The sequence below is a fragment of the Engraulis encrasicolus genome, chromosome 16 (genome assembly GCF_034702125.1).
Source record: "Engraulis encrasicolus isolate BLACKSEA-1 chromosome 16, IST_EnEncr_1.0, whole genome shotgun sequence".
Classification (NCBI taxonomy): domain Eukaryota; kingdom Metazoa; phylum Chordata; class Actinopteri; order Clupeiformes; family Engraulidae; genus Engraulis; species Engraulis encrasicolus.
This window is the reverse complement of record NC_085872.1, coordinates 24,802,332-24,819,501: the sequence shown is the minus strand read 5'-3', so window position 1 is coordinate 24,819,501 and position 17,170 is coordinate 24,802,332. Positions and strand designations below refer to the sequence as shown.

General features: G+C 40.2%; 1 protein-coding gene across 2 annotated transcripts; it reads left to right on the top strand.

Moving 5' to 3' along the window:
• The first annotated feature begins 839 nt into the window (after nucleotides 1-839).
• On the top strand, nucleotides 840-16,646 carry cnpy1 (canopy FGF signaling regulator 1). 2 transcript variants are annotated; one of them, XM_063219067.1, is made up of 6 exons: nucleotides 840-909; nucleotides 6,153-6,261; nucleotides 9,305-9,420; nucleotides 13,940-14,149; nucleotides 15,011-15,107; nucleotides 16,073-16,646. In XM_063219067.1, the coding sequence occupies exons 2-6, from the start codon at nucleotides 6,162-6,164 to the stop codon at nucleotides 16,114-16,116; spliced, it is 567 nt and encodes a 188-aa protein (XP_063075137.1). In that variant the 5' UTR covers nucleotides 840-909; nucleotides 6,153-6,161; the 3' UTR covers nucleotides 16,117-16,646. The 2 variants fall into 2 exon arrangements, with proteins under 2 accessions (XP_063075137.1, XP_063075138.1); XM_063219068.1 differs by having other exon boundaries at nucleotides 883-1,144.
• Nucleotides 16,647-17,170: the final 524 nt, after the last annotated feature.

The window sequence follows — 17,170 nt, the reverse complement described above, 5'->3', positions numbered from 1 at the left end:
TGTGTGTGTGTGTGTGTTTAAGTTTAATTTGCTTATTTATCTCATCATTAGTCAAGTCAAGTCAAGTTTATTGTCAATTTGTCATTAGTGTGAACATTGATAAATGTTGGATTAACATGCCTTCTTCACCTTTGTGATGATCATATCATGTTGCAGGCATGAGTGACAAAGACCCTGATGTTGCTCTGCCAGATGGGTGAGGATGATTCGATGATGATTGACAAGAGGCCCTTCATATTATCATTCATGTAACGGGGTCAAACTATTCATTCACAGGGCCTAAAGCAGTGCATCTGGTTCTCAATGGAAGCAAAATAATTCTGACAAATATTCCTGTTTTACTCTCTCTCTCTCTCTCTCTCTCTCTCTCTCTCTCTCTCTCTCTCTCTCCTTCTTCTTCTTTCTTCCTTTTTTTTAACCACATATGCTAAATTGTAGGCTATGTCAAAACTCTATAAGATGATGTTTGCATAAACTTTGATAAGGAAAACCCTGCGAATGCATTTTAATTTAAAACAATTATGACATAATGCAAATAGCCTATATGTATTCTATTCTTTTTCTCTTGAATTTGTTCCCTCTAATGGTCGAGTATGCAACTGCATTGCTTTATTCCAAGCCAAAATATTCCTGCATACTGCATAAGGAACCGTGTTCGTGCCTAATCCTATGCAAGTGCCAATACTACCGCAACCAACCAGTTAGGCATTTATTTCAAGTTTATGAACTCATTCAATCGTAACTGTACAGAATAAAGTATACAATGTTTCTACTTTCTTCCGGGGGGTTGGTTACTATTCGTTCAAAGGAGATAATTGGATGCAGAGTGTTTTACGCACAGCTCATTGGCTTACGCAGTTGTCAGTCTCGTTCCATTTTGCTAGTCGTGGCAGCTCTTCAGCCTTGCACGTAAGTGGAGTGAATATTTCGCTGTGTGTGAATTTACTTACTGGGTCGATAACGATATCTCCCTCATTGCCTCAGCTCTCAACGGAAACAGAACATATCCGTTCTAACACATGTATCCATCCACACAATCAATCCATTGCTGACATTTTGAATTCGTGACGCACAGGCTAAGTCAACGTCAAAAGTTTCTCTTGCTGATGTCTTTGTAGGCTATACCTATTCACCACTCGTACAGGTAAGACTACTATTGTGTACTGACACATGTTTAACAATACAGCGTTGAATATAATATTTTAATAGGTTTAAGAAAGCGTCTCGAATAGACGGACTGAATGTTTATGTGGCTGAATTCCTTTGTCCCTCGCACTGTCGCACAGCACCTGCAGTGCACATTACCTGTGTAGCCGATTCGACAGGTGCACATGGGGAAGGGGGGGAATATTACCGATGGTCGAACGCATCCAAGGCACCACGGGCGGCAGACTTTGATGCAGACTTTGACTCTAATTTAAAGCTCATGTAGTCTTTGGCTCTAGGCAATTGTCATTATCCAATTAAATAGGCCCATACGAATCTTCTCATGAATTGCCTACATTTTGGTAGTTGTGTTGTGTTGGTCAGTAGACTCACTTGATGACTTGTGGGTAGAACATATCGACCCTCCTCAGTAATAAGCAAACATGTGCCTGCTTCATGATTATCTCTATTATCTCTAAGCTATTTTTGGCCTGCGACTCCTGGAAATATTCATGGACATTTGAAAGAGTTTTCAGAATTTTCTCGTCGGATTATTGTAACAATATTTGCCTTTGTTAAGTATAATGACCTGCATTGGTGACAGTTATTCTGTAATGGATACCATGAATTTGAAACCTCTCATCCTTGTTTGCCTTTGTCTTGTAAACCAGTTTTGCTTCTTGAGTAAGCAGCCTAATATTAAGGCTGATGTATGTTGTAAACATTATCTTCAGATGAATCATCATGCCCATATCAGAGGTGTACTCTATAGCATTTTGTTCACTCCTTGTTATTTGTCAAGTTATTTGTAGAAATTGAATCTTTCAAGGAAAGCTCTGAACTATCTGCCTAAGATCATCATCATTATTATTAGAGAAATGCAAGCTGCCTATGGGTGGTTGACGTGACGCCTTGTTTTTTCGTAACAAAAAACCTACAAAACTGTTATTTTTCCTTTAAAAAACAAATGTCAATGAAAGAAGATGTTTTACATTATGTTTATTAGTCTTAGATGAGATAAGATTTATGTTTATATGTCAAATATCCTGCAGTGAGTGTGACTGTAACATTAATGAAACCTGGAATATAATACATATAAAAATTAACCAACAACATTTTGAATAATGTATGAAGCATTTGGCATGATTGCATAAATATTAACTTTATATTAAGATATGTGAATGTGAAAAAACTCAAGACAGTAATATTAACTATAAGTTCAATTTCGTAACACAAATTGCGTCCTGTGGAGTGACATGTATATCAATGTTTGTGAACGGGCAGCTGCAAGGCCAACTAGGGTCTTAAAGACTGGCTCCTAACCAGTCAGTGAGTGCGTTGCAATATGCGACCTTGCCTCCTCCACTTGTGCTTGTCTCCTCGTCCCGCCTCCTGGCCCCTTCTCCGTGGAGAAAACGATAAAGTTTCCCAGCTGTCAGCCTAGCCACAACAACTTTTGAGGGACTGTTTTTCATTCACCATCCCAATTGCAAATGAGAAAAAGACTCTACAATTGAGCTTTTGCAAGATATTGAAATATAATGCTGTTGTCAGTGATGTCATCATGACATATTACTTCCTGGTACGAGGAGACAAGCACAAGTGGAGGAGGCAAGGAGTGTGTTACAATATGCGGCCTTGCCTCCTCCACTTGTGCTTATTTCCTGGCCCCACCTCCTGGCCCCTCCTCCGTGGAGAAAACGCTAAAGTTTCCTAGCTGTCAGCCTAGCCACAAGAACTTTTGAGGGACTGTTTTTCATTCACCATCCCAATTGTAAGGTCTTTTTCTCATTTGCAATTGAGCTTTTGCAAGATATTGAAATATAATGCTGTTGTCAGTGATGTCATCATGACATATTACTTCCTGGTACGAGGAAGCAAGCACAAGTGGAGGAGGCAAGGCCGCATATTGTAACGCAATCAGGACCTCAGTTATTGGAGAGTGCTGTGGAGTTTTAAGGTGACTATTAACCTCTTAATATGTCTTCATATTGCAATGTTTCTGTCACGCAATGCTTAGGTTCATTTTATGGTGTCCTGTGGTGTGACTGCTCTTATAGAAGGAAAACAAGTTTTTTTTATAAATGAAAACACATATTACAGTTTTTGCCTACTGCTTAAACACTATAGGCCGATGCTCAAACCAAAGTGGCATATCCTTAAGTTGTAGGTATATAACTTAAACACATGTTGCTTTACTTTAAACAAAAGTCAAGCATTACACTTTCATACCAGTTTTGATAAGCACTTGCTCCTTTACACAACACACAGACTCCAGCTGTCTGCACACAATTTTATACACAAGACACTTTGTTCAAAAGTAAAATCTCAGAGTGTCATTGTGAAAACACATCTGCTAAAAAAACAAAACACACTGATGTATGCCAAGATTTAGACACAGACAATAAAACACATGCTTTCAAAATTAACCACTATTCTGCCAGTTACAAAGTTGCATTCTATATATTACATTACACTTATTTTATTTTGCATTTATTTGTTTTACTTTGATTGCTTCTATGCTAAATTCACACCTTCCTACACTCAAACAAAACAATAAATAGCACAACGGTTCTAAAGAGTAGAATATGGAGTAGCCTATGGCATTGACTGACTCACATACTGTAAAACCTAGCCTGATACATGCCACCAAGAGCAGCCTTTTGTCTTCATCATCACATGTTAGGTAATGTGAACATGATAGTTTGTAGAAATAGTGTCATTTTCAGAACCCAATTCCAAGCACTTGAGCAAACTGACTGAACATGATATAATTTTGATGACGTCATCTAGATGTCAGCTGCATATTGTGTCTGTGGAAATGTATTGTATTTCACGAAGAATACCTCATACCTCATACCCAAACAAAGACAGTATATCGACTATTTTCAATACAGCATGTTGACATCAACCACATATTTATATCATATTTAGATGTTTGAAAATTTGTGAATATACCCCATACACAAACAAATGGTCCATAAGCTCACACTGTTGAGTTTAGAGTGATGTACTGTTTGACATATATTTTTTGCTTCAGTTTACTGTAATGTCCTGTTCTGTAAGGTGCAGTTATTGCATTTTGGGGTCTTGTGAAGATGTAGGCTACATTCTGTGAGACTGAATAGACTGTTACAAAAAGAAAGACTGCTGTGTTTTGTATAAAGCAGACAACTGTTTTAAAGTTGATCTAATTTGTTTTCTCATTTGGTGCTCATGTGTGTCTTTTGACATGAAAGTGAGGTTTTGACAAAAGATTGTTACGTTTTTATGGCAATACTTAGGTTTTGATAGCAGAGTTTCATGTCGGCATATGTGTGCAGGGTTTATCTGCAAGTGTTGAGAGTAATTGGCTTGTGTGTAGAGTTTTGACTCTATGAGCCAAATTTTGCAAATTGTGTGCAAGCAGTAGGCAAAAACTGTAAGATTAAACACAATATCATTATCAAGTTAGCATTAGCTCAGATGTCAGTCATGTATAGAAAAGGATTAAAATTGCCATAATGCAGTGAATTTCCTGTGGTGTGACTTCATTTTCCTGCGGTGTGACATGCCTATGCAATGTGTTGATGCAGCACACATTAGGTGAAATTCCACGGACCACTAAGTGCTTTAATTTTTTCTATTTTTTCAAATTTTTTCCATCAATTTTTTCAGGAATTGGAATAACTTTTAACTTTTTATTTAATTTTTAATTGTGTTACGCCCTCAAACGTCAACCACCCCTGTATGGTCACCCTAATTTCTATATGCGCATTGTCTTTAAAGGCGCACTGTGTAATATTTTTTAGTAGATTATTCCCAGAATTCACAAATGTTACTTTTTCCATCAGTAACCTAGTTGCCACCACCATCACCACCAGATCACCTATCACCACCAGAAGTTAATCACTTGCTCCTTGGGTCATTACCAACAACTCCACAAAGTTTCGTCCAAATCCGCCTGCTGACAGACAAACAAACAAACAGACAAATGCGACCGAAAAACATTACCTCCTTGGCGCAGGTAATGATGTTGCCCAAATGGCCTGGTTAAGCCATCTCCCTCGGTTTGCTACTGCTCGAGGCCAGAAAAGGCTATGCCAAAGTAAAAACCAAGCATTTTCTCAATAGAATAGAACGTCCCAATAGAACGTCTCTGCTCAAACCACATCACTGCCTTGAACACGCCTTTACCCAGGGCCGTTGAAGCTGCTCTAAGTTCATTGCTTCCAGACAAAGTGGGTGGTGTTCCTGATTTCTCCGGAGTTCAGAAACGATAGTTCTGTTGCTCCGGGCCTCACAAGAAGGAAAGCTGAAGGTGTTGTGTCACTAGGAGGGCCTGGCCTGGCTAACTCTGGCCACAATCTTACACAGCGCACCTTTAAATGTATTGACAAATGTGAAAACAAGATTATTATCTAATCATAACTCGGTTCGCCTTCTTGCTCTGAGTGCAACATCCTGTGTTGAACTATGTCACTTTTTAGTAGTTTTAGTTGTATTGCTCCGATTAGAAGTTGCGTCATCACTAACTGCGTGCGCATTGTTGACTCAAACACACACACACACACAAACAGACAGTGAAGGCACTAAAGAGCGAATACCTGCCATCCTGAAGCATGTACGTTTGTAAAAAAAAAAAATAGAGACCCTAAAAAGTGCACTTGTTATGCTGTTCCGAGAGGGAGTAGGCTGTTCCAGAAGCATATGAGATGTTTGTGGATACAAGTGTGGTTACAACATACCACTGGACTGAGGACATCATCATGCCCGTGTTTGTTGTGTCCACCTCGTATCTGAAGTTATCGTGACCATCCATTTTCTTATCTTGCAAAAACGCAAGTTTCTTTACAAATGTGCGGTAAATGGTCGATTTTGCTCCAACAATGCGCGCCGCACGCAGCTCAATTACGTGACATCTGTGTGCAAACAGTGTAGGGGTGTATAGAATGAATACCATGTAGTGAAAATGGGTGTTAATTCTCATGTGTCGTGTGCATTCCATATCTTGATTCCTTGTGCAGAGAGCAAGGATGACCTCGTTGATCACCTACACTAGCCTTGGCCTGCTGTTGATGTTTGGGCTACTGAAGACAACAGAGGGGAAGAAGGATGATATGGTTTATTGTTCAGGTAAGATATGTTGCTTTTGCAACACTTTGTATTTGATTTGAATGCCAAGTCCATTTGACTATTACTCGATTACTCCATTTAATTCTTTTTCATTACCTCTAAGTACATTTTGAGCCCATTTTATGTTGTGGAAAGTAAACTTAACATGCATAAAATGCATGCATGCATGTCTTTGGCACATTTCTTTGAGGAAAGTTTCCTGGCACAGCCTCCATCACTTCACCCCCTTGAACCACCACAACGCAAGTTTTATTCAGTCCTTGTAATGGACAATTCATCCACAGAAAGAGAGACAAAGACAGATTAGGACATGTAACAACTGAAGTAGAAGCCATATATGAAGGCCATCACGTACAATCACAATTACTAGAAGAATTGTGAATAGTGAAAAAGCCATGATATGTTTTACAATAACAATCTGATAGACCGGAATGTTTACTCCATATCGGCAAGTCCGGCTCCTATGAAGGCTACAGCAAGGGCTCATAGAAATTATAAACTTACAGATTAAAGCCTCTTGCAAGGCCATGGAGATGTCTGCACGCTTAACAGTAAACATTGTGCTTGTTGGGAATGTCATATTTATACTCTGAGAACAAACTGTTGGAAATCAGACTGTGTCAAATCATGCAGATTTGTCCTCCTCCAACATTTAGTTATTAGATGGATTGAGTTATTAGTTGGATATTGTGCAAACCTTGAGACTCCACTGTTACCATGTCCACTATCTTTGACATCATTATAGGCCTGAGGGGAATATATACTAATAAGCTGGTTTAGGATTAAACCAGGTTAAATTAAGCGGTAAATCATCTATAAATTACCTCTAAAGTTAACCTGGTTTACTCCTGAACCATCTTCTTAGTATAGGCCCCTGGTTAAACAGGATCATGGAGACATTTTGCCTTCTTCTCAGGAACTTTCATAAATGACTTGGCCATTAGTGTGTCGACACTCTGGCTGACTAACCATTGTGATATCACTATTCAGCACCCTGAGAAATAAATAAACGAAGCAAGCACTCATTTCAGGCTGACGCCCTTCTTCAATTGAGATATGGCAAAATGAAGCCATACATCACACTGATATGAAATCACAATGTCTCAAGCTGAACAAGGGCGTCAACTCAAAACTTGTGTGGTGATTCAGAGAGTAAAAGACACTGTTGAGGGCTTGCCTTGTTTATTTATTTTTCAAAGTTTAAAGGTGCAATATGTTATGATTTAATTCCAGAATTTATGCTGTCCATTCACAAATGTTACCTTTTTCACGAATACTTACCACCACAATCAAATTATTCATTATTGCTCTTTTCATACATGAAAATGTATGTATGAAATCTCCATGTCTGCCATTATGAATTTCCTGAAATAGACATGTTGGCAAGACCTGTACTTAAGTCATACTAGTAAATATTAGTTTATTGATTAGTAAATGTTAATGAAAATAACAAATTTGGGAATATTTCGCGAGTAGTTTGCAGATGCAATGAGAAGCATAGTTGCAATACCTACCATCTGGTCACCATCCCACATATTGCACCTTTAAGCTCCCCAAATGTAACGTATGCTTAACATGACTGTATTTTGGTTGCTTGTGCATGTTTCTGCATGCCATTTCCTATTCAGCACAAGGTCTATGTTGTGATTTAACTACCCCTCCTGTAGTCCCTAATACATAGCCAGGCCATGCCCTCCTAGTGACGCAACAGCTTCAGCGTTGCTCGAAGAGATTTGAAAGTCGATGATAATCAGGCTACCTAATACGCAGACCTGTATACTATGCCTTATGGATCTTCATCACTATACAGGGGTTAGACAATGAAACTGAAACACCTGTCATTTTAGTGTGGGAAGTTTCATGGCTAGACTGTTGGCCAATCTTCAATAACTGTACATTGCACCAGTAAGTCAGTCATGGGTGAGCGGTTAGGGCGTCAGACTTGCATCCCAGAGGTTGCCGGTTCGACTCCCGACCCGCCAGGTTGGTGGGGGGAGTAATCAACCAGTGCTCTCCCCCATCCTCCTCCATGACTGAGGTACCCTGAGCATGGTACCGTCCCACCGCACTGCTCCCCATGGGGCGCCACTGAGGGCTGCCCCCTTGCACGGGTGATGCATAAAATGCAATTTCGTTGTGTGCAGTGTGCAGTGGTCACTTGTGTGCTGTGGAGTGCTGTGTCACAATGACAATGGGAGTTGGAGTTTCCCAATGAGCATTCATTCACTAAAAAGTAAGGTGAAGTGTGAATGTTCAATTAGCAGGGTAGGAGCACAGTTTTGCTCACAATTTTGCAAACCACAAAACATTATGGGTGACATATTAGAGATAAAAAATGAGAAATTCTTTGTGCGCGTGCAACTGGTGCATTTTTGACTGAGACAGCAAGACAGCCAGGTAACGTTTACATACCACCAAGTAGGATGAACCACATCCAACAGCAGCAAGCAAGAGGAAACTGTCTGAATTCTCTGAAATGGATGTTTGGGTGCTAACCCGGACTGTATCCAAAAAACATAAAACCACAGCTGTCCAAATCATGGTAGAATTAAATGTGCACCTCATCTCTCCTGTTTCCACCAGAACGGTCCATTGGGAGCCTTCACCTTACTGGTGCAATGTGCAATTAAATGGAGATTGGCCAAAAGGCTGGTCCACTTAAGCCATGAAACTTCCCACTCTAAAATGACAGGTGTTTCAGTTTCATTGTCTAACCCCTGTATGCATTTATGCATTAATATATGCACATACAGTAGTTGTGGTATGCGTAATGGCACCTGTTTAACATAATGTCATGTTATGTAATGAATTTAGCCTGTGTGGGAATGTTCTTTAGTTGCATAGTTAAGAGCTGAGCACTGCTAACTTCACTGTATTTTTGTTTCAAATGTGGTAGATGTGGTGTGGTAAATGTGACAATGCCATATTTATTATACAGTATTTTCATTTGGAATATTTCCCAGTGAAAATTATTTCTTCCCTGATGTGCAGATATGTTTGTATTCAGTAGAATTTTAATAATAACCGTTTCTTTCCTCTACAGCGTGCATGGCAATCGCTGATGAGCTGATTTATTCAATTAGCCAGACGGATCCCAAGAAAACCATCCATGTAGGCGGGTTCAGACTTCAACCTGATGGCAGTCTCTCTGATAAGAAGGTGTGTGACAAAGTCAGACTTACAGATTTGTGTGTGTGTGTGTGTGTGTGTGTGTGTGTGTGTGTGTGTGTGTGTGGTGTGTGGTGTGTGGTGTGTGTGTGTGTGTGTGTGTGTGTGTGTGTGGTGTGTGGTGTGTGGTGTGTGTACGTACGTACTAAATCTGTGACTGTGTTTGTTGGCACATAACCTGCCTCCTCCCCTCAGGCAATATGAAATGTTTTATCCCTTTTCTCTGCTGTGCATCGCATATGCTCAGTTGCACAATAACAAGAATTTACTGCTTTTGATGTAATATTGGCGCTGGCAGGGAGAACCAGATTCGAGATGTAGCAATTCCTCAAAGATGTCTGTCAAAGCCTGTTTTTGTTTATATGCTGGAGCACATCTTAATTGTAACATCCCCATCCCCCCTTCAGCTTACAGTATGCATGTAGCATGTTGTGCTGCAGGTTTCATGGAATTCTACAAAGATGACACAGACACAATATCTACAGGCATACATGATACAGCACTTAATTCAATTCAAAGCCATTTTATTCCAGGTTGTATGCTCAAAAGACTCAAGATCAAGTCTGATAATATTTATTGTGAAGAACGGTATTTGTTGTTAGAATGAAAAGGACAAATTGATAAGTAAACCCATTAAAGATTTACAGAATGTCTGGATGTGAATCTGGCTTTCTACATAAGGCTGGCATTTGAAATGCATGCATAAGTACTCTACACTCCATACATTATATGACACAAACATACATTATATATGATAGCCACTTGCATCCCGTTGGGTGATCACATGCATACTAGATGACAAAAATAGAATATCTCATTATATGGTTGGTGTTTTGACTAGTTCTTGCACTTTATGCCAAACACACTATTTATTATTATTCACTTCAGAATTCTCATCATGGCTCATAAAGCGCCACACATACACATGCTGCAGACTAAACAACCTAAACCCAAAACTGTGTTTATTCAACATAGTGTCTAGGTGTCTAGTTCACATAGCTTTCTATCAGCACCACTGGATCAGTGATGCTCTAGTATAGTGTTTCTCAACGGGGGCGGTACAGCCCCCCAGGGGGCGTTGAGAAGGATACAGCTGAGAGGGGGTGGTGCTTAATTGTCATTGGGGGCTATAGTCCATTCATTTTTTTTTAATACTAAGGGGCCATTGGCAGGCTTATGATGAAGTCAAGGGGGCATTGGAAGGCTTAGGAAGAGGTCCAGGGGGCGTTGGAAGGCATAGGGTGATGTCCAGGGGGCGTTTGCGCAAAAAAGGTTGAGAAACCCTGCTCTAGCAGAATGCTTTTGAGGAGCCAAGGAGACGTCCAGCTCTGCATTTCAATCACGGCCATATTTGTGATGACCACACTCGGTCACTTGGGGCCCTATTGGTAAATTGATCAACCTCATACCACCAACCTCATATATCTTCATGAGGACACACAAGTGTCAATGACCTTGTAAATGATCACCGCTTTTTCCCCCTTTACAAATCTCTCAGCAAATTGTAAGTGAGAGAGGAGGATAGCGGCGAGCTACTGTCTGTCCAGGCCGTCAGTGTACTGCTGGGTAAAGGTCAGGTCCCTGTGAAAGGCAGGCCCTGACCTCTGGTATCCTGGGAGTGCCGTGAGTCCTCCATTGATCACAGGGGTTAATCCTATTTTGATTGTTATAGGTATCTAATGAAAGGGAATTTACACAGTGCTTTCCACATTTTTTGCCATGGCCTTTTAAGACGTAATGTGTAGCATTTAACTGATTAACCCTCTCCTTGAAGAAGATCCGTGCGTGTTTGTCTTTAAGGTGGGATGTCTCTTGATTTTCATTTGCAAAGACATCATTTTATGCGGTTCATTCTCCAAAATAATTCCCTTATTGCATTCAGGAATCTGAAGGCTACTTTCAGTTGTATCCACAATAAAAAATAGTTTTTTTTGTTTTTGGATATTATGTGAACATTTATTACACCTGGAATTCATGGAAACTTAACCCACACATAAAACAGGACGTTATCAAGAGACTGTCATAAAGTGAAGCTGTTGCTGACAGTTTTTCTAGAAATGTACTTTGTCGTACTACATTTAAAATATATATTTTAACGTTTTCAAGCTGAGAGGTCTTTGTAACGCCTGTGGAAACACATGATATATCCTTAGTGACTGCCAGTGCACCAGTGTGCACAGTAGTGAGCTCATCCACACACCAATTCACCAGGTGGTGTGTCAGTTCTTGTTGGTTTCACACCCTGATTTGTGGCTGTTGGTGAGTCTTGCTTGAGAGTGTTATCTCTCTCTCTCTCTCTCACTCTCTCACTCACTCACTCACTCTCACTCACTCACTCACTCACTCACTCACTCACTCTCTCTCTCTCTCTCTCTCTCTCTCTCTCTCTCTCTCTCTCTCTCTCTCTCTCTCTCTCTCTCTCTCTCTCTCTCTTGTCTGTAGGGACTTTACATCTTAGTTTCTCCCATGGAGGACGACAAAGAGTTGGTCTATGAATTGACTAGAACTGGTCTCCGCGCGCTCTAATCAAATTCTACTGAATGCTAATTTCTCCTACACCTGTAAGGCTACTGTGTAGTGGTCTATGCCCTCCACTGCCTCAATAGTGGCAGTAGTAGTGCAACAGTAGAAATGGTTACAAATAAACTCAAATTATTTCATTTTTTTGTAATAGTGGGAAAGGATCTTAAGTTATTTTTTCATTTTTTTTAAATAATAAGGCAGAATATCACATTATGTGAAATCATGTGTGTTTTTTTAAAAAATAATTAGGTTTTAGTACACTATTGGGTCTCTTATTAGCTTTTGAACATAAGGTTTTGAGAAACACAGGGAGCTTGATTACAATGCCTTTCTCAGGTCCAGGGGAAAGACCTTGCGGTCTTGATTTTGTCCATTTATGTCTGTGGCTTTTTAAATTATGGTCACAATGAGGCTGAAAGGCCTTCCTGCCAGTGCTACAATGATGACTGGCTTTCCACTGTGATGCAGTGGAGGATGGCATCCCTGAGAAGCCCTTTCTCTTCCTGGAGCGGCACCCCCCCTTTATTCCCCCTTTATTCCTGTGGAAATTCTTTATTGACAGGTTCTATTCAAAACCCTCAGACTGTTGCAGGCAAGGAATTAAATTCCCCCGAAATTTTCTGGATTGTGCGATAAGGGGACGCGGCGGCAGTAGAAGATGCCCTTTTTGCCGGAGCCAGATTTTTATTCCTGATTTCAATTTTTTTCTTTCTCTGTGAGCAATTTAGCTGCAAACACTACTCCCTGCCTCATAATGAAAGCACCAGCTCCAGATAGGACTATGAATATGCATACAGTGAATGGCTGATGAAAAATCTGACAATGAATGTCCCATTGCACTTTGATTAAATCAACTTGGTGAATTTGCGATTTTCTATCTGCATGTATGGTTTAGGCAGCAGGGGGTCATTTTTGAGCATATTAAATGTTGTTCAGTAGTATTATTACACTTTCCTTGGATTAGGTGGGATCCTTTTACTCAGCACGCCAGCTGTGATTGGCCACTGTCTTATCTTTCGGGCTATCCAACTGTTTTTCGACCATTTAATTAAAAAAAGGCTGCGTAGACCGCTTGCTCTTCTTCCTTGGGACCTTTTATCTTTACTTGTGACCAGATGGCAGAGAGCCATGGAAACCTCTTTGTGTTGGGGAGACAGAAGGGAGAGTGAGAGAGCGGGGAGGAGGCAACAGGGGAAAGAAAAAAAACAACGTGCACCATAATGTAATCAGAAGGACCGGAAGGTCCCATACTGAGTCTGAAAAGGGACAATGGGGTCGGGGATATACATCTACATTGCAAGAAATCCAGCTCATGTGCAATCTGGCCTGTGCTCCCTCTCCCCCTCTCTCTCCCTCTCTCTCCCTGTCCCTCTTCCCAATACCCCACAGCCCTCCCCTCTCCTTTCCCTCCTGGCGCCCTTTGACCGGGCTTGACAAGGAGAAACTTCCTTCTTTGATCAGCGAAGGGTGGAGGTGATGGGCTGCCAAAAGGAGCAGCAAAGGATGAGCCTTAAGTGTTTACCCTGCACTTGGCTGCTGGTGACACCGCTCCCCTCCCAACTCTTTACCCCCCGCTCTCCTCTCAATTCACTCTCTCCGCCCTCCCGTCAGCCTTTCCCCTTTCTCCTTCCGGGGGAGGCCAAAGGGTGGGAGCAGGTTGCACCTTGACCTGTCTAGACGCCACAGTGTGGTTTTTGTGCCGTTTCCAAGGCACACGGCTATACTCTGCCCAACTCCAGTGCTAACAGGTTAAATGTCATAGCTGTGGCTATGGCTATGAGGATGTTTTGGAGATGGGAACGGAAGGAAGGGGTCACGTGTATGACCTGGATGCTCGGACATAAAGAGTGATTTTTTTTTTATTATTATGGGCAGACAGAAGAGGCGGGAAGAATTGGAAGATTGGATTGTCAAACCTCATTTTTTTGCGACTGCATATGATTAAGGCCCGAAATAATACTTAATCCCATTTTTCATTATTTAATAGGTCCCTTTTGCTAGGTCAGAAACTCACTTGACGGAGCTGCTGGAAGGAGTGTGCAACAGCATGGGTGATTATGCCGTTCACGAGGATCCAGATACCAAGGAGAAGCTCTATAAAAGATTTGCCCCAAGGAGCAACGGCGGTGGGGATTTCCCCGATTTTAACAATTTTAAGTTTGATGGCCCGGAGGGTTCCAATGCCCTCAAATTTGCAGTAAGTATTTTAGTTACATTTTGATCCTAACTTCAGTCAATCAAGTTTTTAACCTATACTGTGAAAAGGTCATGCATACATAATCTGCAATTGTGTTGCATGCTGATCGATTACGGAGATGAAACCCCCTCCCGAGAGGTGGTGAAATAGTTTGCCTTAGTTTTCAATTCTTGTCTTGTTTATTTCTGCACTGAATGTGCCAATTAAGAAAAGTACTGATGTGAAAATGTGAACTTAGATTCATTTTTATTTCTTATTTTGCAACAATATTGCAATGTATTTTATTTCAGAATTACTTTTAATGTAAAGTCCATGGCTCAGTTACACGGAAATGGCTGCAGGTGCCTTTTAACTTTTATATCACGCTTAATGAAATTCAATATTTGTAAATAATGAATTCGCCAATTTGAGTTGTTTTCTATAAAGAATTATGTCTAAGATGTGGATTTTAGGCCAGCATTTCAAAAACCCATAATGTATCGTGAGATACTGCGTAACATCAAAATATAATATGAATATATTTATTCATCATGGAATGTGTACTGTACAGTAGTGCAATGCTGCTCAGATTTGGTATGCCATTTTTTTTTTGCAATGGGTGAATTTTGTGGCACCACGAGGGAGCTGGTTCTCTTTTTTTTTGCTGTGTAAGTCTTTCAAGATGGCAGGTCTGCCTTGATAACCGAGTGCAGGGTGAAAAATGGCCGCCAAACAGCATGGAGTCAAATCCTGTGCTTTGTCAGATGTTAACCTTGCATCCAACACCTAACTGTACAATATCACCTGCACGGCACACCCGTACCTTCTGCACTCTGACTGCACATTTCTGACTGCTCTTTTGTTGTGCCTCTCCCCCCAAAGTGTGAGACCATTGTGGAGGATCTCGAAGATGATATCATCACGCTTTTCGCCCGTGAGTCAGAACACGTAGCCAAGAAGCTGTGTAGTGAAATCTCAGGTACTCCTTCTCCTCCCTCTTACTCTTCCTCCTTTACTTGAACTGATTCTTTCATTGCACCTCCTCTGCAGTTTTCATAACTTAACAGAGCTGCTGTTCTATTACATTGGGCATTTTCTTACCTCTTTTGCCCCACCATCATTTTTTATTATTTGCATCATAGAACACAATCACCAGAGTTTAGAACTTGATACAGTCTGTGCTTTAGCGAAGTACTAAAAAAGTACAAAAAAATAATAACCATGGTTTTTGTTTTTGACTCAAAGTTGTCACATATGGGTTTTTTTCCATATGGTAATTTCATTGTTGGAAATGTGTTATCTTGATAGTCTGACTAAACATGCAAAATTAATCGAGGCAAAACTCAAAAAATGGTTGATAACAGCATTCATAGGATTCCTGGTATAATGGCAGAGCCCACACCTGCCCGATTGTTGACCACCATTGCACTCAGGTCTGATAGTGGTCCCCGCCTTAAACGGCCATATTGATGGAATTAGTGTTGTGAGGAATATACGGCAGAGAAGAGGAATGGTTGGCCCATTTCTACTCACTATTGAAGTATTGTATAAGTGACTTAAGATGTGTGTTTAGCAAAATTGTTAGGCATGTTTTAAAAAACTTCTTGTTTGTTGTCCAATAAAAGCTTTATTATTGATATTCTCGTAATGAGAACGAGTAGGGCCCTTGATTTTGCTTACAGATGTTTACTTTTAAGGCACTTATGCAACCAGTCATTAGGCAGGCATTAGTGGCTAACCTGTGGACTTCATTCTGAAGTGTTCCTGTAGAAACGGTATACCTGAGATACCTTTCTAATGCTACAATCTCACGCAATTAAATGTCGCTTTTAAGTCATCCTTGAACATTCATTAGGTTGCATTGTCATTCCCTTAGGTTAAGATTCTTTGAAATGCTCTTTGATATCAGTCTGTTAATACACACAATCATGTCTCCATGTCTAGGCTATTGTAAAGGGATCGAAGCCTCACTACGCTCTGAACTGTAAAATTACCTTCGGATGGAGAACAATGCATATGCTGTCATCAGAGGTACAAAATGGCAGTGAGAGTGCTCAGAGACTGTGGACGAGGGTATATGATTTTGTTATATTTTACTATGAAATGTGCTTTCGAATACTATTTTTATTCATTGGTGTGAATGTCTTTTTGTAAAATGGAAATGACTACTACTATGCCTTAAAAAGCGTTCTTGGTGAGAGTCGAGAAAGTGCTGTTCATTGGTTGTTAATTAGCTGTTCGAAATGTGCACTCTGTGGAATGCAGTGGTTTGACCAATGCTGTCAAAACTAGTGTAAACCACCACTTATTTGCTCCCTCATTAGTGAAATTGATACAGTTGGATCATGATTAAATATTACAGTTTATGCATTTTTGTTCACTAATGTAATGAAATGGGCTACACTGTTGCTAGTCACCGATTGTATTGTGTTCTTCAAACAATTCCTCTTTTTTGGAAAATGTAATTCCCCCCAACTTACAGTGTTGGTGCGTATTTTGATAAACTGATAACATTTTATGCAGTGTCTCAAGAGATGTTCATTGATTTGATTTCTGGGTACTGTAATTGAATCTGTCATGTGGATGTTTAATGAAAAGAAAGTCAAATACTTGTAAAGATTTGCCTTTTCATTTAAAAGTGAAATAACACCAAGAACAATCATCAAATAATCCAGCTATTTTGGCCAAAATTCTCAATTATGGTCAGAAATGTAATGGTTAATGAGGTTTTTGTAGTAGCAGACGTCAGTGTAGTGCAACCACAGCTAATGCCACTATAGTATGTATTCATCAATTTCTTGTTTTAGTGTCTCATCTAAGATGCATATGCATTGCTTGTACATTAATTACCAATTACTAATTAATCTATGGGTAATAGCTGTGGTTTTTACCTCCTAACGTCTGCTACTTCAAAAACCCTCACTAACCTGTGAACATCATGAGGCTTTATTGTTTAACCACTGTTCAATGCGTTTCAAATCATATATTTACCGGTATGCCTACTATTTGAAAACTTAAAACCTTAGATTCAAATAATTTATG

Excerpts from the sequence above, each read along its gene's own strand:
- cnpy1 (XM_063219067.1), top strand. The coding sequence starts at position 6,162 with ATGACCTCGTTGATCACCTACACTAGCCTTGGCCTGCTGTTGATGTTT. Across the intron at positions 9,421-13,939 it reads GCAGTCTCTCTGATAAGAAG|GTCCCTTTTGCTAGGTCAGA; the intron begins GTGTGTGACAAA and ends ATTATTTAATAG. Across the intron at positions 15,108-16,072 it reads GCTGTGTAGTGAAATCTCAG|GCTATTGTAAAGGGATCGAA; the intron begins GTACTCCTTCTC and ends CTCCATGTCTAG.